This window comes from Filicampus tigris, chromosome 13, assembly GCF_054856515.1.
Source record: "Filicampus tigris isolate MCC_2025a chromosome 13, RoL_Ftig_1.0, whole genome shotgun sequence".
NCBI lineage: Eukaryota > Metazoa > Chordata > Actinopteri > Syngnathiformes > Syngnathidae > Filicampus > Filicampus tigris.
Window position 1 is genome coordinate 21,332,336 of NC_141229.1, and position 26,120 is coordinate 21,358,455.

The 26,120-nt window shown below is 39.6% G+C and overlaps 2 protein-coding genes and 2 long non-coding RNA genes across 8 annotated transcripts in view; 2 read left to right on the forward strand and 2 right to left on the reverse strand.

Moving 5' to 3' along the window:
• Positions 1–6,992, reverse strand: part of adck1 (aarF domain containing kinase 1) — a 76,081-nt gene extending 69,089 nt beyond the window's left edge. Inside the window, exons 1-2 of one of the 5 annotated variants that reach the window (XM_086050274.1) lie at positions 6,894–6,992; positions 2,974–3,078 (exon numbers count right to left, since the gene is read on the reverse strand). In XM_086050274.1, coding sequence (XP_085906400.1) covers positions 2,974–3,022 — 49 coding nt within the window. In that variant the 5' untranslated portion in view covers positions 3,023–3,078; positions 6,894–6,992. The remainder of the gene's footprint in view (positions 1–2,973; positions 3,079–6,893) is intronic. The other 4 variants (XM_086050275.1, XM_086050277.1, XM_086050278.1 and 1 more) reach the window with 4 other exon arrangements.
• Positions 6,993–8,447: 1,455 nt separating this feature from the next.
• LOC147137924 (uncharacterized) lies at positions 8,448–12,778 on the forward strand. The gene is made up of 2 exons (XR_015089387.1): positions 8,448–8,553; positions 12,145–12,778. It is a non-coding gene; the product is annotated as an uncharacterized LOC147137924 (long non-coding RNA).
• A 5,557-nt stretch (positions 12,779–18,335) lies between these two features.
• Positions 18,336–20,129, forward strand: LOC147137925 (uncharacterized). Its single transcript, XR_015089380.1, has 2 exons — positions 18,336–18,567; positions 19,539–20,129. It is a non-coding gene; the product is annotated as an uncharacterized LOC147137925 (long non-coding RNA).
• Positions 20,130–22,434: 2,305 nt separating this feature from the next.
• The window catches only part of lamtor3 (late endosomal/lysosomal adaptor, MAPK and MTOR activator 3), a 20,719-nt gene continuing 17,033 nt past the window's right edge, over positions 22,435–26,120 (reverse strand). The window contains exons 6-7 of the mRNA XM_086050105.1: positions 22,780–22,843; positions 22,435–22,690 (exon numbers count right to left, since the gene is read on the reverse strand). Coding sequence (XP_085906231.1) covers positions 22,617–22,690; positions 22,780–22,843 — 138 coding nt within the window. The 3' untranslated portion in view covers positions 22,435–22,616. The remainder of the gene's footprint in view (positions 22,691–22,779; positions 22,844–26,120) is intronic.

Below are 26,120 nucleotides of genomic sequence, written 5' to 3' on the forward strand. Positions count from 1 at the left end.
GCACTTCCGTGTTAGCCTGAGAGAGAAACGGGCGGACTCTGGCGATATTCTTAAGGTGATAAAAACCAATTTTGGTTACATTTTTAACATGAGGAATAAAACTGAGCTCAGAGTCAAAAATGACGCCAAGGTTCTTCACACAACGTGAGGGATTAAAAATGTGTAGTTTTGGTAAAAGCTTCTCTCTCTGACCTTCGGGACCGATAACTAAAACCTCAGTTTTGTCCTGATTGAGCTGTAGGAAATTATCTGCCATCCATGACTTGATATCTAAAATGCAATTTAAAAGGGTATCAATGGGTCCTGTGTCATCAGGAGACACGGCAATATACAGCTGCGTGTCATCAGCATAGCTGTGAAAGCTGATGCCGTGTCCCCTGATGACATCCCCAAGGGGAAGCATATAAAGATTAAAAAGTAGGGGGCCTAAAATCGAACCTTGGGGAACCCCACATTTAATTTCATGGGTTTTGGAGGAACAAGTATCCATACTTACAAAGATATATCGGTCTGTGAGATAGGAATAAAACCAGTTAAAAACAGTACCAGAGATGCCCACTAGATTTTTAAGTCTATTTAATAAAATTTCGTGATCTACTGTATCAAAAGCCGCGCTTAGATCCAGTAGCACCAAGACTGTGAGTTTTCTCACGCCTGCAGTGCACCTAATATCATTTAAAATCCTTAAAAGAGCAGTCTCCGTACTGTGGTTCATCCTAAAATAAGAATAATAAGAATAAGAATGCCTTTATTGATCCCACAGTGGGGAAATTTTCATTGTTACAGTAGCAAAGATATAGGTCACACAGGGGCGGCGGCATAATGTGGCCATTAATGTATAACATTGACGGCAAACATTTAGAATCAAACCTATGTAGATATACGCAGTAACATGTGTATATACACATGTGTATACACACCAACCTACATCTACATAAAAAATATGAGGAACACTCATTTCGGCCTGTACATAGTACAGAGGAAAAAATACTCTAAGTGACAGTGCTGCAGTGCTGTAGTGAAAACAAGATTGATATTTCTCCAAAATATTATTTGTATTTAAAAAATGATTCAACTGGATGAAAACCAGTTTTTCTAAAATCTTACTTAAAAACGGTAAGTTGGATACAGGTCTGTAATTATTAAAAACGCCCGGGTCAGAATTGCTCTTCTTCAGAAGGGGCTTCACCACCGCCGTTTTAAAGGCAGCGGGGAAGACGCCTGTCTGAAGAGAGCAATTGACTATATTTAAAATTTGTTCCTCAAAAAATCCATAAAATGTCTTAAAAAGAAATGTGGGAATTGGATCCAAAAGGCAGGTTGTTGGGTTTACCTGGGAGAAAACTCGAACAAGTGTCCTTGCATCAACCAGGGCAAAACTTTCCAGTGTTTCCTCATGTAAATATGATTGTCCAGGTTTATTAAAACTTGTGTTTTGACGGGCTAAAAGACTGGATCTGGTGTCATCGATTTTACTTCTGAAGTGGTCTGCAAAGTCCTCACAGAGAGCGTCTGTTGGTCTCTGTGGGGACTTATTAAAATCAGAACTAGTTAAAAGTTCAAAGGTGGAGAAGAGAACTCTGGGGTTGTTTTGAGGTTTGAGAAATAGGAAGATCTTGCCAGTTTGACTGTTTTATTGTAGGATTTCAGTTGTTCGCATAAAATTTCATAGTGTACTGTAAGTTTACTTTTTCGCCACCTCCTCTCTGCACTCCTGCATTTTCTCTTTGATGTTTTGATAGCATTGTTTCTCCACGGGGGTAAAGTCTTTGTTTTTGTTGTTTTAATTAAAAGTGGAGCTACTGAATCTAATGATGATTTAAGATGTAGGTTAAAATTGTCAACAATAAGATCACAGGGTGCATGTAAAATGTCAGCAGGAGTGCTTTTTAAGATCTCGATAAAATTTGCAGCCACCTCAGAAGATAGGTAGCGTTTCTTCACTGTTCTCACCGGGACTGCTAGATGGTTAAAACTGGCGATGTTAAAATAGACACAGTAGTGGTCTGACACTGCCAAGTCAACAACAGAGGACACACCAGCAGACAAGCCATAGGTTATAACCAAATCCAGGGTGTGTCCTCTGTTGTGAGTTGGCTGCAAGACGTGCTGTTTAAAATCCAAGCAGTTTAAAAGGTTTAAAAAATCTCTGGATAGTGGGTCCGAGATGTTGTCCATGTGTATATTAAAATCGCCAGTTATTAAAATCCTGTTGTACCTGGAATATAAAATGGATAAGAATTCTGAAAATTCTGTAATAAAAGAAGTGGAATGATGGGGAGGTCTATAAACGGTAATGCAGAGAATAGGGGGACTGCTAAAAACAAAGGCATGGTGTTCAAACGATAAATAGCTGCTAAAAATGATCTCCTTTGAGAAAAGAGTATTAATAAAAATTGATGCAGTCCCGCCTCCTCTTTTGCCATCCCTTGTAGAAAATAAAAAGTTAAAATTCGGTGGGCAAGCCTCGGTGAGAGCAACTGGAGCATCTGTACCAAGCCATGTCTCAGACAAAAGTATACCATGTAAATTATTGTCTAAAATCAGGTCGTTTATGATAAAAGTTTTGTTTAAAAGGGAGCGCACGTTCAGCACGGCCAGATTAATTATTGTGCTGGACGTGCGCTCATGGTGGTATGAATGAGCAATATTATCATATACTAGATTATCACTGTTAAAACCACGTTGTTTGTGTGTGCAAGGGAAGCGTCTGCCGGTGATGGTTTCAATGGGAAAGTTGTCCGATAGTGGTAATGATAATGAGGGCCTGCAGGGGGAGCTAGTGAGGGTGGTGGTACTGTGAGCAGCTGGTATTGGCCTGTAGGTGATGGTAGTGACATTGTCATTGCAGCGTTTATGAGTAGAAGAAGAAATATGATTGGTAAACAAGAGTCAGCTGGGAGTGGAATTGGTTACGACATGGTGGATGTTAGCGGCTAAAATCTTGCTAGGTAATGACCAATCACGGCTCACCTGTTTTATGAAGCTGAACCAGATGGGCCGTTATCTGAGCCCTGAGCATCTGGTGATGTCATATTCAGTCGACAGAAGTGACGAAATGGCCGCCCCCAGAGATGGCTAAAAACAGGTGGATTTTGCATCTTAACTCATATTCCACAAACGCAATATTAATCAGAACGCTTTGTTTCAACTAGTTGGGCTGCATAGAACATATTCTTGAAAAAAAATATGTTTGGGCTGAGTTCCACTTTGTGATTTTCAATTATACTAATACTCTTGCAGATACTCCCCCATCAATCAAGTGCCTAAACATTATTTTTCTCAGTACATATTTTTGTTCAGAAAAACACTCAAACAAAAACATTCACTTGAACACTGCTTCAAAAAAAACTAAACTAAATTTACTGTTCTTGCAACTACAACAACATTAATGTAAAATAAATGAATACAATATTTCACAGAAAAACATTCACAGACTGGTGCTGTTTGGAGAATGGAAGAGAAAATGAAAGCGGCACTCCGCAGGATTTTGACCAAAATATTTTTACAATAGCCTTTTCATTTGACCATTCATGACTCACACAAATTATAAATAGGAAATGAACACTTTAGCTGTTCATAATGGGTATTCTTGCAAGCCTCTGGAAAATAATTTTCAGACTGCAATCGGGTTAGAATTTCCCACGCATTTTCTGCGGATGTGATGTCATGCGCGTTCACTTTGTCATCTCAAAGCGTCGCGACCAGAAATGTGAGCGGTGGAGACTACTGAGATCGGACTTGGGTTTGAAAAGCGACACACAAATGGCTTTCTTTCTACTCCAATAGAAAAGATGAGCATTACGTCTAAGTGACGGACCGGTCCGTCTATTTGTCACTGATGCACGCCCGTTTTGCTGACGGTTGACAAATGATGGGCAAAATGTAAAAACAGACGAACTAAGTAGTCGAAAGCCCCTTTATTTAATCTGTCATTCTACTTCCTCCTTTGTGTGCGCCGGATATTTTCACGTACCTTGTGTGTAGTGTGAGTGCCTACACTTCAGAGCATTTTAAACATTCTAAATCTTTAGCTTCTCATGTGAAATTTACAAATGGCTAGGCGCAGGACCTGCAGATGATGAAGGCGGCGAACAATAACACAGTCATTCGGACTAAGGTAGCTAACACAGCACATGTGTTTGCTTGTGAACCGTCCACTTAAGCTTCAGAAACGAACGCACTTATTTCCTTTTTAGCAGTGTGTGTGATCGTTGATCATTCCTTCTTCCCTTTTACCTCGCTCACTGAGTGCATGCACGTATTTGACTAAAAGAGAGAAAGCAAGAGGATTCCAAACTTTCAGAGCTGGGCAGTCCGTCTCTGGGCCGGACCGTTGGGACCCTCCGGCCTGGCCGGATGCCCATTTTTGGGGCGGAGGGGTGGGGGGGTGACATATTTTTTAAAACGGCTGGACTAAGCATGGCCGGAAGGTGATTTTAGTCCGGCCCACTAATCGGCCCTCATGCGCGTGACGTGTTCGCGAGGTGGCCAAAAATCATCTCAGCCTACTCGGCGAAAGGCTTCTTTTTAGGCTTCTTTCTACTCCCACGTCTGCGCGAGCGAAAACTGCTGTTATAGGGATTGTGGTATTGCCCCCCTGCCCCCTCTTGTAATGGTATGCCCCAGTTGCAGGTGGGAGGCACAGGTTACGTGATGTGACGATAAGGAAATACAAACACGTTTGAGCGCACGTTGCTGTCTCACATGTTGCGATGACATACAGTTTCCCACACGGAGACGGATGCACCACGCAGCTCGTTGCTGCTGCTGCAAAGTAAACATTACTAAACAAGCTACTCACCCACGTTCCCCCTGAGCCGCCACCTTCAAGATCGTTTTCGCAATAAAATTAAATGCATCGTCTAGTCATCTCTGTTTCTTTATGGTTGTAGCAGGCACGATATCCATTGTTGTCGCTGTCTTTTTGAAGCGACGCCCCCCGACTTGTTTCAAAACAATTTGTGTCCACGAGTATATTCAGACGCTAGCACATGAAGGTGGAGTTCATGCACTTTTTCTGGCGTTCACTACTTCCGGAAATACGCCATAGCAAATCTGCATTGTATAGTGGTTTGCTGGCTTTTATTTTGAAGGCCGGGAAGGAGCGGAAGCGTGTAAAATAAATAAGTAACTTAACTGCGACTTCTGGCCGTCTGTTGGACCCAAATAATTATACAATACGACAAATCCAACCCCGGGGTTCGCAATGCAAGTAAGCACGCAGTTGGGTAAGTACTACTGGCGCATTTGAAGCGTGTCCACAGCGGGTTCGAATAGTAAATTAGCCAGCTAATGATCTTTAAAAAGCCTCTGCCGTTAGCATCTCTCCCGCAGCGACGTCAATCACGGACGCTTTTTTTTTGGGGGGGGGGGGTCGGGGGGCGGAATGGGGCGGGGGCCGACAATGTTTATGAATATGGCCGGAGGGTTGCAGCCGGAAGGGTACCCAGGTCAAGGCCGGACCAGCAAAAAATGGTCAAGTGTCCAGCTCTGCAAACTTTATTTTTAACTTACCGCCATGAAAATATACGGAGCATAATCTCGCCCAAGACGGAGGGTTGTGAAATGTTTTCATCTTACAGCCGATAACCAAGCCATCCAACTTCGTTCGTTTTGAAACGAGGGTTCCCTCGGTCTTCCGCCAAGCAGGAAACTTATAAAAACTCAGTCCGTTGTTTAATTTTCTTCTTTTGCGATCGTGAGTGGCATTGCTGCACCCCCTAACACAGCAACGGTTCACCATGTGTATATATTTCGGCTGTCTAAATCAAGCGAGAAACGCAGCGAGTTCGTTTTGCGTGTAACAACAGTAGTCACGTCGCCTCCAGTGCGCTCCGAACATGGTGGCTACCCCGGTAGGACGTCAGCGATGACGCGCCGTGCAAGGGCCCTATAACAGAGGCTTCCATTTCCCATTAGCCCTATAACAGAGGCTTCCATTTCCCATTAGCCGCGGCCGAGGCTTGCAGCTTCAGGGTCCTAAAATGAGACCTATTTAGTCCGGCAGGACATGGAGCATGGAGGCTTCAATGCCGCAGTGAGTGAGACTTCCATGTGGTCAGTCTTTCGTTTCATTTCAAATAGCCGACGGAAGCCTGTTTAAAATTAGAGGTGGACTGGCCTATAGACGGGTACTATTTATTCCCCTACGGAAAAAAAGGCGAATGACAGACGACGGAAGGGAACACTTGCTGCTGACAGATGACGATAGACGGACACTAAATTTGTAGTAAAATACCCAGCTGTGTCCAATAGTAAGAAGTGACGATATTGTCATTTTGAACGTGCATCGTGCATGCGAAGAAAGTAGTGTGCAATTTAATTTTTCGGCGGCAGGTGGCAGTAGCGATTAGAAACTCAAAATCCTGCTGTGCAGCTTTAATATTTCATTAGAGTTCATTTACAGTAAGTCAGATACCAATGGTTAAGGCAAATATTTATCAAGTAGTTTATCTTTAGGTCTGCCAATATGCGAATTTCTCTAAAAGCAGACACATTTTACAATCACAGCTACAGACTGTATTGTTTCCATATCACCTCTAGATTGACATTGAGTTTAAACAGAAAGTTAAAGTTACAATAACATTTATAAATTACAATATCTATGTATGTCCATTTATGGAAACTGACGTGCAAGGAAGAGCGAATTTAGTTTCTTGACGTTTACGTTTCTGAGAGAGAAGGTGAGATTTGCCTCAAATTTGTTTGTTGTCTGAATGTCCTCACTTGGAGCACGTAATTCACTGGTTGTTATAACACAAGAAACGTGTGCTGGGGTTATGCAAGGACCGGTTCAAATTTGGAATAAAATACAACAGGCGACCAACAACCGCGCTTCCGCAAGAGCGATTAAACCCAACAGATGTGTCAGTAAAACAAATAACGCTTACCTTGACCTGGTCTCCGCGCGTTGAGTTTCTTCCACACGCCGGCCGGTTTTGTTTTTGACTTCCTCGCCAGCTATCTTCCTGCATGCGCGCGCAATGAACGCTGGGTATTGTATTTCTTTTTTCTTCTTCTTCTTCTTCTTCTTCTTCTTCTTCTTCTTCTTCTTCTTCTTCTTCTTCTTCTTCTTCTTCTTCTTCTTCTTCTTCTTCTTCTTCTTCTTCTTCTTCTTCTTCTTCTTCTTCTTCTTCTGCTTCTTCTTCTTCTTCTTCTTCTTCTTCTTCTTCTTCTTCTTCTTCTTCTTCTTCTTCTTAGGATAAATAGAATACAGATTTGTTTTTAGTTGTTTTTATTGACGTCATAACTCTTTAACATACACTTTGACAATATAACAATTGATGAATGAAAAGAGACAAAAACAAATATGAACAAACAGTCAGACATTCCAGTTCAGCTACATCGAGCTCATCATAAACAAACAAAAAAAACATTTAAATGAACTGATGTACTTTGACAGGCTTCAAATAAGTAACTTGGAGCGGTGGTCACCAACCTTTTTCAAACTGAGAGTTACTTCTTGGGTATTGATTATTGAAGAGAGCTTACAGTTTTGTACATACTTCTGTAATAAATAAACACATTTACCCAAGTTACCTAACTAATATACAATATGATTGTTATTAATAATCATAAATTATTTTATTTTTGCGAAGACACTGATCACGTTAAAAAAAAAAAAAAACGACAAAATTCCTAGAAAATCAAAATTTCCCATCACAGGTGAGCTATTTTTAGAAAAAGTCTGCAGGCGAGTCATGTGGTCCTTGGAGGCTACCTGACTCATAAAATGTTTTACCTTTCTTATGATCTACAAACTTAAGAGATTCATTATGCCAATCATTATCAATCAAAATTACCAGTACGTTAAAACAAAACTTAAAACCTAAACTTAAAAAAAAAAACATAGGTTAGTGAATATGAAATTTCCCTAGCAGAATAAATATATAAATAATACTCCAAATGTGTCTATATTTGCATCCAAAACAAGTGTTTATTTTAGTTGTTGTTGTTATTGTTATTGTTTTTTAACCTTTGTTCTTTTTAACGGTTCTTTTCCCTGAACCTGTCACACGAGCGACAATCGCAGAAAATGTACACTTTTTCAATCATCAATCATTAAAAATATTTATTCGTCATCTAATTCAACAAATCTTAAAATATTTGAATGAGTCAGATACATGTTATACAAGTAATACCTCTAGGTTTATTTCTCTTGCTTTGTTACAAAATAATAATAATAATAATAATAATTATTATTATTATTATTATTATTATTATTATAAAAAGCACGAGCCATGTTTTGTGCCAATTTATTGAGTTTATTGATTAAAACTGAGAATTGCAGTAGCATTTTTTTTCCAGCAGGGAATTTTTTTTTAATTCTTCAGAAAATTCACATACAAATCAATAAGGCACATTGTAAGTGGCCATCATAAGTAAATTAATTGGTTCATTGGCTAATTGTTTTCGGGGTGGAGCGTGCTCCGAAAATGACATAAGGTGACGTCACACGTCAACTTTTGACATACGCCTGTCTGCCTGTGCACCGTCATGAGAGGGGTCGTCGGGTAGCGAGGTTATGGGCCGGTAAAAGAAAGACACAATGTAAGTGCACACAATTGGTCCATTCCTGTGTTTTATTTTTTGTACCTGCTGATTTTCGGATTGTGTGTTGATTGCCGATCGCAGTTGTTTCGGCGTCGGCCAGTTGAGAGCAGGATGAAGGGAGGTTTGCACCTTTGGTAGGCGAAGCGAGGTACGTGGCGACTGCTGGCTGTATTTACTTATTTGTAAAATCGATCAACTATGGAATGTGTGTAAGTGTGTGTTTTATATAGGAAATGTAACATGAATTGTATTTTTGTATGTTTTAGTTTCACGGTGCGCAATATTGGCGAAATAAAAGTCTTGCACCTGTCGAACGCAACGGTGTCCCTCTTTTATTGATGCCAAGGGCAGCTACACACATTGATCTAGAAATTTGAACAGTTGAAACGGAAAATAAAATATTTTTAAAAAAATACAAAATAAACTTACACAAATAAAAATATAAATAAAAAATAAAACATGTGAGGGTCTCAATCAAGAAGAGCAAAAAGGTCCATCAAGGAAATCAGTCCCTGGGCATTTTTGTTTGACATGTAATACAAGGATTTTTTTGTAAAGTATGAGATCATTCCTCCAACTGTTGATGTGAGGCTTCGCTTTGATGAATTTACACCTATGGATGAAATGTTTCGCAAGAGAGAGCAAATTATTCACCAAAAAGTCCAAGTCCTTCTCCTTTAACTGAACTCCAACTTTAATGGACATCCAGTTTAAAGGATGCAACACAATTTCTTTGGATACTAAGCAGCTCTTTAAGGCTAACCAAAATTCTGACAGATATTTACAATCAAAGAAAATATGCTCCACCGTTTCCACGTCATTCTCACAAAATACACGCAAGTCATTGTCCCAATTAAATCTTATACGTAAGAAATACTTAGATGGGTAAATGTCATTCAAAATTTTAAAGGAGACTTCTTTTGCTTTGTGAGGAATTGGATAAGATAAAGTTTTCTAATTAATTTTGCTTCATCAGGACTGAAATCACGAAGAACATATCTTTTTAACAAGAAAGGAAAGTATCTTTTAGTTAAAACACTCCTAATGAACTTATTACAGAAATTATTACCATCGAAGTTGAATCCTACGCAGAGTGAACTAATTTCTGGAACATTGGAATACATCACCCATTTGTTGAGTCATTGTTTTAAAGGGGGTCTGGAATGGCTTTGATTTATTTTATTGAATTCTCTAAGTGAGCAGTGAAAGTTATATTCAAGACAGAAGTCCTTGTGAATTAATCATACATTAAATGTGAGACAGACCAAATACCTTTATCCATCCAGCTTCCTAAAAACAATGACTTACGATTGGTCAAAATATCTGAAGTTCCATAGGGGTGAATTGTGAGGGGTAAAATTGTGTTTATATAAGTTCCAGAAAAGGAGAACTTGCTGGTGATAGTCTGACAGTTTCACAGGCAATTGACATACATCATAATCACAGCGCAACAGAAAGTTAATTCCACCCATTTTTTTGATAAATTGTGTTGGCAAAAGGAAACCAAAAGGAATCTTTTTTGTCTAATCAATGCATTGAGCCATTTTAATTTTAGAACACCATTCAGAAATCTATAGCATTTAGACCACCCTCTTCAACACGTCAACTGACATTTGTTTTTCCAGATGAATTCGAAGTTTATGCCATTTATGCGTTTTGTCATTTTGTCTGAAATTTCAAGTGAAAAAGCAGGATAGATAGCTCTTTAGAGACTTTGCATTTTAGACAGCAGCACCCTACCAAATATAGAAATATCCCTCTGTAGCCAAGAGCTCAAGATGGATGTACACTTATCTACATTTGTGCCAATATTTCCTTTTTCTCTTAATTTTTTGTCTTTGGTAATAACAATTCCCAAATATTTGACTTGAGTTAACCGCAATATTACATATGGCGGATGCCAGCTGATCATGAAGGGCAAAAATTTCACATGTATCAATATTTAGTTTCAGGCCCGATGCTTTGGAGAATTGACCAATAGAAACTAATACTTTGTCAATTTGCAATTCATTTTTTAAAAATAGTGTTGTATTGTCTGCAAATTGACTAATTGAGATATTTTTCTCCAAAATGTTTATTCCTTCAGTACCATTATTTTTAATCATAATAGCCAGAAGCTCTGCTACTAGGATAAATAACAATGGTGAGCTGTTACAACCCTGTCTAATACCCCTAGAAACTTGTAATCTTTGGCAGGCACCGTGTTCTAAAGTCACCGAACTGTTAATGTCCCTGTATAACATACCAATCAGGTTAGTAAATTTCTGACCAAAACCAAAAATAGTTCAGAGTACTCAAAATGAAGGGTTGCTCAACTGAGTCGAAAGCCTTGTAAAAGTCAAGGAAGAGAATGAACCCCTCCTGTGACAATACATGACCGTAATCCACCAGATCTAAAACCAGGCGTATGTTGTTGTGAAGTGAACGTCCCCCCAAAAAAACAGATTGTGTTTCTTCAATAAGCTGCGACAAGCCTTGCTTCATTCTTGCTGCTATACATCCAGAAAGCAATTTATAAACGGTGTCAAGAAGTGTTATAGGTCTTAAGTTATCTAATAATCGTTTATCTTTGTTGTGCTTGGAATTGAGTGTTATCAGACCTTGTTTCATACTTGGCATCAGTTCTTGTTTCGCTACGCGTTCTAGTATTGCCTTAAACATCTGACATCTTTCCAGAAATGGTAAAAGTTGGCCGTGAGCCCATCTGAGCCAGGGGCTTTGTTTAGAATCTCAAACTGACTGCATCTAGTTCCTCTATTTTCAAATCAGAATCACACATTTCTTTAAATGTAACATCAATATAATTTTTTTGCTAGTTGTAATAGAGAATTCTTTGTATTTAACAAATTCCCACTTATTACAAAAACTACCTATACTGCTATCATTTTCAATGTCCATTATAATTTATTTTATTTTGGAACAAAATTCTTCATTTTTTAGTAGGTAAGAATTAAATTTCCAGTAACCTTTGTTTTTGTTTTCCTTGTAAATCGAGTTCAAAGTTATTTCAACTATACAGTGATCAGTTAAAGGATCCTTCGAAATCAACGTTTCCGAAATAGATTCTTCGAGCGTACCTGCAAGAAGCCAGTAATCAATTCTTGATCTATCGGTCCCATCAGGTTTAAACCAAGAGTATTGTTTCTTCCCATGGTTTTGATTTCTCCAAATGTCAACTATGCTATTATCTCTTAAAAAAATTCCATGAGGGGATTAAAATGATGTGTATCAAATTTGAAGGGCCATCTATCTTCCCACTCATCTGGAACCATAGGCCAGTCACCACCTATTAAATCAAGTCCGTTGGAAAACGTGTTTTAAGCTCTGTAATCACAAGAGTAACATTGTCTAACAATTGTTTGTTTTGGGCCACAGATTTGTAACCATATATATTAGCCAGAATCAGAAAATGACTTTCGACTTCCAAAACTGCAATTCGTGTATATTCGTGTTTCAACCGGCCAGTCATCTACCAAATTTCCATCCCTCTATGTAACCGTGTGGACCGCGATAGTAGGCTCGTTTCCCTCCACGCCGCGCCTGCTCCATTTGTGGCCATAATTTTTTCCTCGCCTCCCGATCCTCCAGCGGCATCATCCCTGCGAAGCGGACGCCTCTCTCCTTGCACACCCGGGAATCCTTGCTGCTGCGCCAAATCTCCTCTTTGATCAGCCTCCTCACGAACATCACCACGACAGGCCTACTCTGGTTGTCCTCCTTTCGTCCGATCCTGTGCACAACAACAACAATTTCTTCTATCTGGCGTACCTCTAAGTTCGGAGAGATCTTCCTGAAGAGATGAATGGTGTCTTGTTGGATGTTTTCATCACTTTTCTCCGCCACATCATTCAGTTTCAGGCACCACCGCATCTTGTATCTTTCCTGCTCCCTTATTTTCTCCTTCAGCTTCTCATTCTCATCTTGGAGGTACAGATATTGTCCTTCCAGCTACTTTATTTTCCCCTTGCACCCTTTAACTTCCTCGGTATTGAACTGCACTGCTTCGGTCATAGCCGCTAGTATGCAGCTAGTTTGTTTAGCTTGCTCTTTTAGCTCTTCAAATGTTTTTTTTAATTTTTATTTTTTTACACTTGGAGGGACATTTTTATTGGCATAGCTACACGAATTCCACCGAATGTTGCCTGTTTCACGCTTTTTTGGTCAAATCCGCAATGAATTGTGGGTAATATGCTTGGGCTTTTTTTTTTTTTTTTTTATTAAACAATGTCAATCTCAATTCACTCACAACATAGAACCACAAAATGATCACAACACACACACTTGAACAGTGTAGTATAACAAAAATAAAAACGAGAGAAAAAAATTGAATTAAATAAAACAATGTTAATTCTACTCAAAAAATAAACCCATCATATTATGTCATCTTCCAAACCGCTTATCCTATACAGGGCCGCGGGGAGTTGCTGGAGCCTATCCCAGCCGTCAATGGGCGAAGGCAGACTACACCCCGAACTGGTCGCCAGCCAGTCGCAGGGCACGCATAGACACTGTCACTGAGCGGGAATCGATCCCACGCTGCCCGCACGCAACTCAGGCGTGTGTACCACTACACTATCAGAGGACCCATCATATTATGTATTACAAAAGCCTTCTTTGTTCTAATTCTATTCAATATCTTTACAAAATGTCCCATTTCTTTTACATAAATCAAAAACAAAGGGCGACATTTTAAGAATCTGCACCTATGAATGAACTGTTTCGCCATTATTATCAAAACGTCATACATGTCCTGTTTCATGTGTTTTTCTGTCCCATATTTAGTGTCCTTGTACGCCAGTTGAATAAAGTCCTGGTCCTTCTCAGCCATCCAATTGTGAGAGTCTTCCCAAAAGGTTTTGATATGTATACAATCAAAAAATAAATGTTCCAAAAGTCTCTATATCAGAATTACAAAATACACAACCGTTTCGTTTCACATTAAATCTCTGTTTCAAAAAGTCACCACACGGGTAGATATTATTCATCATCTTAAAATGTGTTTCTTTTGCTTTTGGTGATATGGGTAGAGTAAGGTACTTTGTTCTAATTCTATCTTTAATCTCTTGAGTGTATTCTTTTAACATATTATTCCTTTTTACAGGTAATGGAAATAGTTTGGATGTAAGGTTACCTCGTAAGAATTTATTAGTACATTTTTTATCAACAAAATTAACCTCATCTATAACAAGTGATGGCATCATTGGTGTTCTTCTATCATAAATCAGCATTCCTTTCACCATATTTACCATAGCTTGTGGTATTGCTCGAATTACTACAGCATATTGTTTTTTAGTACATCTTAAATCAAATTTAGCAACCAAAGCCTCATAAGAAAGAAGTTCTCCTGATTTGTCCAATATATGAAGAATCGACCAAATACCCTTCTCCACTCAATCACGATAAAACAAGGATTTTCTTCTCATTAGAACATATCTATTGTTCCAGATAGGAACAGAATGTGGAGTAAAATTATGATTATATATCAATTTCCAATACAAAATGACCTGCTGATGAAACTTGGACCATTTAACTGGTAGCTTAGAAATACAAAAAACACACTTTAACAAAAAATCGTTACCACCACATTTCTCAAATATTTTGGAGGGAATATAGAACCAAAAGTTATTACCTTTCTTCAATTGTTGCAACCACTTAAGTTTTATCATACCATTCATTGCTTCGTAATCAATTACATTTAGTCCCCCTTTTACAAATGATTTTACTGCATCGCCTTTTCTTATATAATGATGTTTGATTTTCCAAATAAAATTGAAATTTGTTTGATTTATTGATTTGATCCAATGATCCGAAATAAATAAAGACAAAGCTGGGTATATAAATCTGGAGAGTACCTCCATTTTGGTAATCAAAATACGACCAAAAATAGACATATCTCTTTGCAACCAGGAATAAAGTATGGATTTGAATTTATCTACAACTGGAGCAACATTCAGTTTTTCTCTGATTTTGTCATCTTTGGCTATAATCACCCCTAAATATTTCACCTCATCTTTTACTGGAATTCCATACAGATTCATTGGAGAAAGTGGGGTAACTCTAGCCAGTTTCAGAGAGAGGTAAACTAAGCTCCCGGTCAGTTACTGCAGTAACAGACTCTCTGAAACTAACCTGGTCTGGAGCAGGTTTATCTCAGCGAACCTCGAGTTTCGCTCTGTCTCCGCCCTCTTTCTGAGCCACACACCACTTTTAATTTCCTCATTCCTTCAGTTCATCCCAGGTGCGTTTTGTCATAGCGTAGTTCTGCCATCTGTCATTAAAAAAAATCAAGAGTCAGTATATGAGAATTCCATTAGGCACAGTATCACTGTAAAAGGTTTCTGTTGAATTTATTCAATTTTATTTTGTCAAGTGGTCACACAAAATACAATCATCTGGATTAAGAAAGTGTACAAACATCTTGGCAGTTAGCCGATACATGCTCTAGCCGATACAATTAAAGTGCAGTTTACAAGGCACTAGCAAAAAAAATAAAACAAAATCCTGCATGACACACACACACACACACCCACACACACCCACACCCCACACACACACACACACAACATACATCAGAGGTCATCAAATATTTGTAAATCTGCAAGTTTTTGCATGATGGATACAGCATTCTTACATGTCATGGACATGACATAGTTATCGTGCATCTGTCTCTTAAAAACTGTGAATATGGGCTTTACCTTGCGCCATTTACACGCGTGGATAAAATATTTTGCCAGCAATAATATATTATATTATATTATATCCCATTTGGCGGCAGGGTGGTCGACTGGTTAGCACGTCCGCCTCACAGTTCAGAGGTCGTGGTTTCGATCCCAGCTCCAGCCTGCCCGTGTGGAGTTTGCATGTTCTCCCCGAGCCTGCGTGGATTTTCTCCGGGTACTCCAGTTTCCTCCCACATTCCAAAAACATGCAGGGTAAGTTGATTGGACTCTCTCTCAATAATACTTGACTTACTTTCAGACTCAGAAAAAACCCAAATGCAATGTTGTCCCATCCCAAAATGTTTTGTATTTGGATTCTTGAAGACAGCCAGTCCAAAGGTCATCCCAGAATGTCTTTGTGTAAATGTAATGGTAAAACAGATGTTCTGTAGTTTCAATGTTCTTCTCACAAAAAATACAGATGTTCTGATCAAAATGAAACCTTTTCTTAAGCAGTTCACTGGATGGATAAATTTGATTTAAAAATGTAAAGCGTATTCCTTTTGTTTTGTGTATGTGCGCAGACTACAGACCTTTGAATGAGCTTTAAGGATTCATATCCTCTGCCGCATGTTCAGGACACCCTGTCCACAACCAAATATTTTAGCACCCGGGACTTGACTTCTGGATCCTGGCAGGTGGAAATGACTCCGTGGGCCCATCAAGCCGCCACGTTTTGCACTCGCAAGGGTCTGTTTGAGTGGAATGTGATGCCGTTCGGTCCCTGCAATGCACCGGCCGCATTTCAAAGATTTATGGAACGAGTGTTGGTCACGTTGCAATGGGAGACCTGTTTCATTTACTTTGATGACATCATTGTTTTCGGTAAAGACTGTACTGAAATGCTAGAGCGGTTGAATCAAGTGTTTGGCAGGTTGCGGCAGGCCAATCTGAAATTGAAACCCTCCGACTGTTGTCTTTTCTGGGAGAAGGTGGCTTACTTGTGTCATACGGTGTCCGCTGAGGGTGTCGCCACTGATCCCCAAAAGATTCCCCCCACCGGAAAACATCTCAGAAGTGCGCTGGTTTGTTGGCTTTGTGGAAAATTTTGCCACATCGCTAGACCGCTTCATGAGTAAACCAAGTGTAAGAATAATAATGTATTTTACTATTCATGTGTTGGATTCTTGTGGACAAGGCCTGTTAGCTTTATTAGCTTGTGGGTCGAGCTTTAGCTTTTTCCAAATCTACGCCCAACTTGCTTGATGTGCTTTGCTTCCACATATGTATGCTAATGGCTCACACACACACACACACACACACCTGACACCAAGAAACATGCGCGATTCAACTGGAATAACAGATGACAGAGGACATTCGAGGAACTAAAGGGGTGGTTGACTTCAGCGCCCATCTTAGGGGACCCTTTCGACATTGGTGAAATGTTCCTACACACCGATGCTAGCGATTGGGGTATCAGTGCGGTCCTCTCCTAAGTTCAGGATGGGGTAGAGAGGGTTCTAGCCTATGGCAGTAGGAGGTTGTCCATCACTGAGCAAAATTTTTGCACTACTAGATGCAAACTTTTGGCTGTGGTTGAGTTCATGAGCCATTTCAGGCAGTATTTGCTAGGAAGGCCATTCAAGATTCACACAGACCACAGTAGTTTGCGATGGTTGACTCGATTAAGAGAGCCGGAAGATCAACTCACGCGGTGGTTAGAGAAATTAGCGGAATATGATTTTCAAGTGCTCCATCGGGGTGGCAAGAACCATCAAAACACAGATGCGCTCTCTAGAAGGCCCTGTCGTTCTTGCCCGTGCGCAATGCAGGAGCCTGTGTTGGGTGATCGTTGTCAGGGTAATGCGAAGCAGTGCAGTCCGGCAGGTTCCACAGGTGGCGGGGTACATACACCGCATTCCCTAGTGGGAGTAGTTGAAGTTAATAAAGAGATGTGTTGACCCCTGAAGCAATCATGATACCGATGGCGAGTCACTCACGCGCAAACGATCACATTCAATCTTTCCCCGTGTCCACCGTTTGAGCGAGCAATCACCTGCCAACCTGTTCAGTGATTGGACCCCAGAACGATGAGTCGATGCACAAAGCGCAGACACAGACATTGCCCCATTAAAGATGTGGTTAGAGGAGGGGAATGGTCGGCCACCTTGGACTGCTCACCATAGCCCAGCCACCAAAGCGTATTGGGCGCAAGCGAAGGGACTGTATCTGAAAGATGGGATTGTGATTAAGTATTATTGTCCCAATGGGAAAGAGTTCCACCCCCAGACTTTGCTGCCCCGCACATTCCGAAATTGCCTTATGGAGCAGATGCACGATGACCCGGTGGGTGGAGAGGATCCTGGCCAGACTCCAGACCAGGTTCTATTGGTACAACATGAAAGATGATGTTACCTTGTGGTGCCGCATTTGCACGAGCTGCACTGCTAAGGCCCGGCCAAAGAAAACACCTCAAGCTGCTATGGTAACCGTACGGGTGGGTTCACCCATGGAGAGAGTGGCAGTCGACTTGATGGGACAGCTGAAAAAGACTGAGAGACATAACCACTACATACTAGTTGTGCAGGACTATTTCAGCAAGTGGGTGGAGGCCTACCCAGTACCAGCTGAACAAGCATCAACTGTCTACTGTAACAATGAAAATTTCCCCACTGTGGGATCAATAAAGGCATTCTTATCTTATCTTATCTTAACTGTCGCTGAAAAGATTGTAACTGAGTCGGTATGTAGGTATGGTGCTCCCCATAGCCTGCATAGTGACCAAGACACTAATTTCAAGTTGGCAGTTTTTCAGAATATGTGTGAACTGTTGGGAATTGAGAAGACTTCATTCCACCCCCAGTCGGATATATATTTTTTCATGAATCTCACTGGGTGGGCAGTCTGTCAATCTGGGTGTGCCTGGGTTCTGGCCCCAGAAACTATAATGCAGTGCCCCTAGTGGCGAAGGTGGTTGAAGCACCCTTTTTTTAACACAAGTATTTTTTTTTGTGAGTACGAATCAAAATTGTGAGGGTTTGACTTCTTTTCTTGTGAGTACGAATAAAAACTGTGAGTGCATTGTTTTGTGAATACAATTCTCGCTTCTACGACTACGAATCCTCACTACACACAAATTGCCAACTGAGGATACGAATCACTTTGTGAAAGGACGAATCTACACAACATGCAAATTAGGATGACGTCACGCAGGCCACAGGCAGGTCGCAAGGGGAGCTAATCGATCCGCGATTCCTCCCTGCGCGCATTCATAGAGAAGAAAACAAAGATGCCAAACGCAAACTGAGCAGACGGCGGTTCCAGCGGCTGAAGAGACGCATCTTCTCAGCAGGTAAAGTCAGCAACGCATATATCCAATTTATTCATATTAATTTCATAAAGTCGTTCTAGCTCAATTAATAGCTTTGGACTCACAGGCCTACGGCTATAGATTGCAATCTAATGACGCGTTTCACTGTTAGCATTAGTACGTGGCTAACGTAGCTCTGTTTTCAACGTTTAATCATATCTGTACCCATAATTTATAGCACGACAACAAAAATTTATTTTATTCATTTTTTATTTATTTATTTCAATTTTATTGATACTGTTAATAGTTCTTGCTAAATTGTTCGCTCCGTTTTTATTGATTAATTTAAGTAGTCTCACATAACCCACTCAAAATAAACAAGGACCTTTTAGTGTTTAATGCAAAAGAGAAATATTTAAGCAAAATATGTCCCATAACTTGTTCTAGTTTGTAGACATAGGGTCTCTGAGTCCGATTGTCTTTGAGCTATCTTTAACAGAAATGTAGTGACTCGAGTGAGGTTCATCTTCTAACAAATTGTCGTTGATATTTTTGTGGTACAAACTTGTAGGTGGGGGTACTTATATTTGTTGGTTGTATATGAACAAGAAGAGCAAATCATTATATATCAGTAAACATTAACCAAGTATTAAATGGATTTTGAGTTAAACTCCCCAAAAAATCCCAGTTTACAATGCTGTACTGCTTGACTGTCAGGATATCTATTTTGAAGGTTTCATGCACAAGCCAACAAAGTTGTGCACATTTTAATTGAAAATATTAGTTTCAATATCTTTTTTTTCTTTCATAGTAGTAGCAACAAGATGGCTTGTGTCATGCCTCAAGAACAGCAGTTGTATTGATTTGATCAAAAAGACTAGCGTAACACCAATTCATTTTCTTTTCAACATACAGTAGCTAACAATATATTTTCATTACATATTCTCCAAGTTACCATCATCTCAAACAGTATACCTTGCATGATAAATATTTGTATTTAATTGTATTTTTAGAAATGGAGACAGTCATGTCCAGGATGATCTTTTTGGCAACTCTGACTCTGCATGCTGAGTCGGAGTGTAACTGCAAGTCACTGGTGACGGCTGAGATCCAGGCGGAGTGGGCTGAAAAAACAGCAGAGGTGGAGATGGAGACAAACACTGATGACAATGTAGATCGACAATGAGCATGCATGCCCTCAGATGGACTGCCTGACTTGTGGGACTCTGTGAATGAGGACATGGCGATCGAAACAGCGCCACAAGAAAATGACAACAAAGCAATTGAAATACTTGACAAAATCATGAGTACTAAATTGCATAAATATAATAGACATCATAGTATTAATTCAACAAGTCTATTATTTGTAGGCATAACATTTATTATTCAATATCATTGAACGCTATGAACAGGCAGTACTTTTTGTGTGTGAAATTGTATTTATGCACATCAGTTAAAATCTTATTTCTGACACCACACGAAGAATTTACACATTGTTTGATACATTTTCTAGGGATGTAACGATTAATCTAAAATCTATTTAAACTGCTTAAAATATGCATTGATGTAAAAAATAAAAGAATCGATTCTCAACGGCATGTTAACTATAGCCTCTCTCATGTTTCTGCTCTAAACAAACTACATACACACATTGCGTAAATTACTTGACACTAGAGCTGCCAAGATTAGTTGACTAACATGACATCAGAGATCAAAATTGTCGACGCATCGTTTATATACCAGTAATTACGCAAATTTTTCTCTCGAAAATGCCTCGTCTTCCGCTGGAGAAAAAAGGAATGTAGTTTCATAGTATTAGTGCAACTCAGCATAGTGTATAGGTTTTGGTTCCATTTTAAGAGGCACTAAACATTCAACTAAAAACATATATGGCCACAATGTCGCCTTCAATTTAAAATACCGGTACTCCACCAAAAACAAGTCAGGAATGCTGGTACAACCTGCATTGTTTAGTACAAGTTGAATGTACTATCATCTTGACTTTATTCTTTTGTACGATACCTTAAAGAGTTCTAGCTGTGAGCGATAGTTATATAAGACCAGCTGCTTGCTGGTGCTATTATGCCGCATTTTTTGGAAAAAAATATGTTTGGGTTGACTTCCCCTGCCTTCTCAGACATGACTTTTTTGTCGTTCACCACGGTCGCGCTTGTCAGACTACCAGATAATATCGTTCTGTCTTTGACCGGGCGAGACGTCACACTGCAGGTCAGTCACGGACCATACCCCGTCCAGTCGTCACTTGCTTCTGTCAAGATTCATTCCATCCGTGCAGGTCCATTGAGAAGGCGGGAGTAGCTGCTGTCAAAGTCATGTCGACGAAGACGTTGTGTGCATGTGCGTTTGTTCTCTGCCCAGAAAAAGGAAAAAAAACGGACTGTGTACCTGTTCCTGGATGGTGGTGAGAGGGTAATATGCAATGAATATGTTTACTAATGACACCAAATTGTCTTTCAATTAAAAAAAACACCAACCACAAAGCTGGTTCTTAGAAGTAACGCTGCCATGAAAATCAATTATGCATATTTTAAAAGGCTGAACAAATAAACTCCCACCGCCAATCAGTGGCGTTACCAGAGGGGGGGCAGGGTGGTCAGTGACCACCCACAGAAACGCTCTGCCCACCCAAAGGAAACTGGATGTAGTTCTGATGAATGGGATGTAAAAAAATCAAAATCAAATCAACTTTTATTTGTTCAGCCCAAATCACAACAAGTTATCTCAATTAAGGAGAAAAGAAAACACGTTTTAAGGTGCAGTAGCCCTACGCTCGATTTCGCCCTACTTGAGCATTGTAGCACTTTTTTGCCCCCCAAGGTAAGACTAATGCCCACCCACACCTGGCATCACCACTGCCACCAATACAGAATTAGATGGGTATATTTACAAGGTTTCATACATTTGCTTAATGCTACCTAGTGGTTTAAAAATGACCTCAACACAAACGTATCACTGAATGTGCCGCACTCTTAACTGTCCACCTTTTTTTAAATTTCAAATAACTTTATTCTTTATTTAAAGTAAGTAGTCCATAAAGTAAAGTATACAATTTCTCTATCAATTATGAACTAAAAGATACAACTACATTTGTATTTGCTTAACATATTTTCCCACAACAAACAAGACAGGGACACTGCTGCCACAGTTCCACTAATATTTCCTCCATATTTCCACCGGAGAGCAGGAGAAGTTTATCAAGCCTATGCCTTTTTTACATGAGACGGCATATTCCAGCAGAAAATCATTGGCCACAACACACCTACATAAAATTCCTCATTTCCAAGAGTAAAATGTGGTAAAAGAACTTTGTTTTTTAACAACAACAACAACAAAAGGGCCAATCAATAAGAGAGAAAGGCCCAGATGCTTCTTTGTGTATTCTGGTGGTGTAAATTCAAAGAGGGTGTCAAAAAGGCATCTTCAAATGTCTGTCAAAGACATGCTAACCAGCATGTTTTCAGTGGAAGGGTAAACACTTCTGTGCACTAAAATGGGAAAGGTGTCCTGTTCTTATTTCCCATAATGCTCCAGTATCTGAATGAAAAGTGGGACCTTTTTATCCCTTGGTCTTCCTGTATTCTGTTTTGAAGTCGGGTGGAGGAGAGTCAACAATTTTGAATGTGTTGTAGGGCCATATTTGTTACAACTGTATGTTAGATTTTTAAACACTGTTTCAAATGAGTTTGATACACCACTAAAAGTGTACCAATATGGACTTCTAAGATAATCATTTATGATGATTCTGTGTACTATACATTATGTGGAACCAAAATAAAGAAAGTAAGAGCGAAATGATTTTTTGGTTCATTTCCTTTGCCCCAATGTGATACAGCAGGATTGAGCGTTTCAACAATTGTACATCAAAACCTTCAAAAGAAAAAAAAACAGTTAACATTTTATGTATTGAACAAATATTTATTCAGACTTCCAGTATCAGATTAAACCTAAAACCTTTGTTTTGAACACAGCACAGAGTGTATATATTAAATCAGGATTGAAGTGACTAAGATACAAATACAATACTCGGGGATTCCTCTTTGCAACCATGAGAGGCTTTGGTGGGTCTAACTTTAGGTCACTTCTACTACCTGCCTCAGCTCATTTATTAGTGGAGCCAACTCCTTCTCCAAACTCATGATGAGACCTGAAAAAAGACAGGAGAATCACAATCTCACTGTAAGAAGTCAGAACTTGATGAATAAAATGCTAATGGAAAGAATAATTGTTGATTACCTGTGTTGGCACTGCTGCTGGCGATGAAACTGATGACAAGAGGTAACCGGTTGAACTGCACAATCTGTTGAACACAGAGATATTGTCGGACCATAATATAAGAGGACACCAGAAAAGGAGATGTTGTTTGGGTTAGCACGCCAGAGCGCAACATCCTTCTCCAACATTCTCCTCTCCAACACCAACTGCCCTCATGTCCTTCCTCACGACATCCATCAACTTTCTTTTCGGTCTTCCTCTCGCTCTCTTGCCTGGCAGCTCCATCCTAATCACCCTCCAACCAATATACTCACCACCTCTCATCTGGACATGTCCAAACCATATTTGTCTGCCACCTCTAACTTTGTCCCCAAAACATCGAACCTTGGCTGTCCCTTTGATGAGCTCATTTCTAATCCTATCCAACCTGATCACGCCTATGAATATCTCAACATTGTCATTTCAACCAGCTCTTCTTCCTGTTTTCCCTTCAGTGCCGCTGTCACTAATCTGTACATTGGTAGTCGGAAACACTAACGGAAGCCTGTTTAAAATGATAGTCAGACCGGCCTATAGGCAATTACCATTTGGTCCAGCCGGACAAAATGGCGGATAAATGTACAGCGGAAGGGTACCTCGGCTGTAGGCGGAAGGCGATAAACAGACCGCAAATTTTTTGTGAAATGCCCAGCTCTGGTAATCTGCACTCGAGTTTGTGACTTTACAGCACAGGTTTCAAACTCAAGGTCCAGGTCTTCACTTTTGACACTGCATATGAGATATTGCAAATATTTGTAACCAATTACCTCCTTTAAAATAAATTGAAAAGAGTTGAACAAACTATTTTTTGGCTTCTGACTTCAAAACTAGCTATCCATCAATATATTGCAAATATTTGTAACCAATTACCTCCTTTAAAATAAATTGAAAAGAGTTGAACAAACTATTTTTTGGCTTCTGACTTCAAAACTAGCTATCCATCAATATGTTGTGTATACGTGATAATATGAGGCGATCATACATTTCTATTGGTTCTTTACGCAGACTTTGTTATGTTCCCAAATCCCACATCAAAATATTTCGTAAATTTATACATTTAAGTGTAGTGCAAAAAGCTGTCTTTCATGTGAATTAATGCTTCATTTTGCCTTTACCTCAGTATTCTATAATGCAGAACAGATCTGATATTGTTTGTTGTAATAAAGATTATTGTTGAAAATAAATAAGAAAAGGACCTTGGATAAAAATCGCAACTCATATCGCAATCTTTAGGAAAAAATTATTTTATTTTGCAGTCGCCATGACTAAATCTTGTCATGATGCAAAAAGCTGTCTTTCATATGAATTAATGCTTCATTTTGCCTTTACCTAAGTATTCTATAATGCAGAACAGATCTGATATTGTTTGTTGTAATAAAGATTATTGTTGAAAATAAATAAGAAAAGGACCTTGGATAAAAATCGCAACTCATATCGCAATCTTTAGAAAAAAATTATTTCATTTTGCAGTCGCCATGATGACTAAATCTCGTCATGATGACTTTAAATCTTGTCCTGTCCCCCCCTAAAGCCCCCAGCCCCCCCTCACTGGGTGACACTAATACGCCGTCATAGTTCTACTCATAATTGGAAACGGACTTTTTTTATTATTATTTTTATTTAAAATTTTTATTTTGGGGGGTTTACGCCTCTATTACGCTGTAGGACTGACATTGTTACCACCCTTTTAAAAAAAACTCTAAAAACCGGATACACAACACATTTAACTTTAAAAATGCAAAATGAAGAATAAATACCAAGCTGCAGGCTGTGAGAGGAATGTACTCTACAAGCCCAGCAGCGGACGATTACGACAGAACGATGGTAATAACTATGTTAAAGTTTTAATTTTTGTCCTGAAATTGGCTTACCTCAACTAGAATCCCGCAGCGTATTTTAGCCAAAGGTACAATCCTGTTGGACACTATTAAACCCTTGTTGTGCAAAGCAGAAGTTAGTATTCATGTATTCTTTTCTTGTTACTGCTGCTTCTTCTTCTTCTTCTTCGTTGCCTTCTCCGCTGTCATCGTCTTCTCTTTTCCCTCTTCTTTTACGACCACGAAGAAGAAGCACTTTCGCCGGAAGTAGTCATGGGAACTTAACTTTCACTTTGCACAATAACAAGAAGAAGAAACTCTGTAATCATGGCAAGTTAATTTTCGATCTCGAGCTCAACAAGGACCTTTGGATAAAATGCAACGCGGGATTGTAGTTAAGGTAAGCTGTTTTAAGACAAACTTTAACAAACACTTTAACATTTTATTTGCCGATGTTTGGTCGTGCTGTCAGTGGCTGAGCGCGCTCCGCTCACAACTTCTGAACACAGCTGTTTACTATCCGCTTATCCGGCTCGACTCTGACTAACTGAATGACACATTTGAATAATGTTATGAGTTTCCGAACAGAACTTGGTTCAAAAGTGCCGTTCGTTTAGTACAGTGAACGAGACTGGCGAGATACAACAAGGGAAGATGCTGGGTGGGGCTGTGATGATGCGCAGCAAATCAGCTCACGGGAAAAAGCCACTCGTGCTCTCTTTGGTCAATCTCACGTGGGGAACCAATCACGCGCCTTGTATGAGTGCCCGTGGGTATGTACAAAGTGTCTCATCTCAACTCATCTCTTTGTTTGACATGTTGGGAAACTTTCTCTCTCTGCTATCAACATAAAACAATGAGTCTTTCCGCAATGTGGCTGCTGATATGGCTGTATTTTTTCATTTTTATTTTTTGATGAATATTTTTGAAAACCTCGCGATGCATTGAGGCCGCGAACCACAAATTGGCGATGGATTACTGTAGCCCACATTGAAACACAGGAAACACGCAGCCAGAAATGCTCAGCTGACCGCAGTATTTGGCTAGTAGGACTACAGAAGCAGGAAGTGGTCCTAGTTCCGACGACGAAGATACAGAATGACAAAGCATACGTAATCGGAAGGAATTAAAAAACGACAAACTGAAAAGCTGACATTAATCCATACATAGGGTGCACCGCATTACAAGGCGAACTGTCAATTTTTGAGAAAATAGAAGGATCTTAAGTGTGCCTAATGGTCCGAAAAATATGGTAAATATAGGTTTAACGTGATCTGCAAATCATTGTATTCTGCTTTTATTTATGTTTAACACAACGTCCCAACTGCACTGGAATCAGCTTTTAATACTCTGCAGCAGTGGCTGCATTAGCTTTGACCAACTGTCTTAGGACTATTTTTTATCTTTTTAGCAGACTAATTATTGCCATTGCGATTACTCCATTCATACTTACTTGCCTGATTTTGACTTGAGTGCGATGCCAAGGGTCGGACATGGCTAACACTG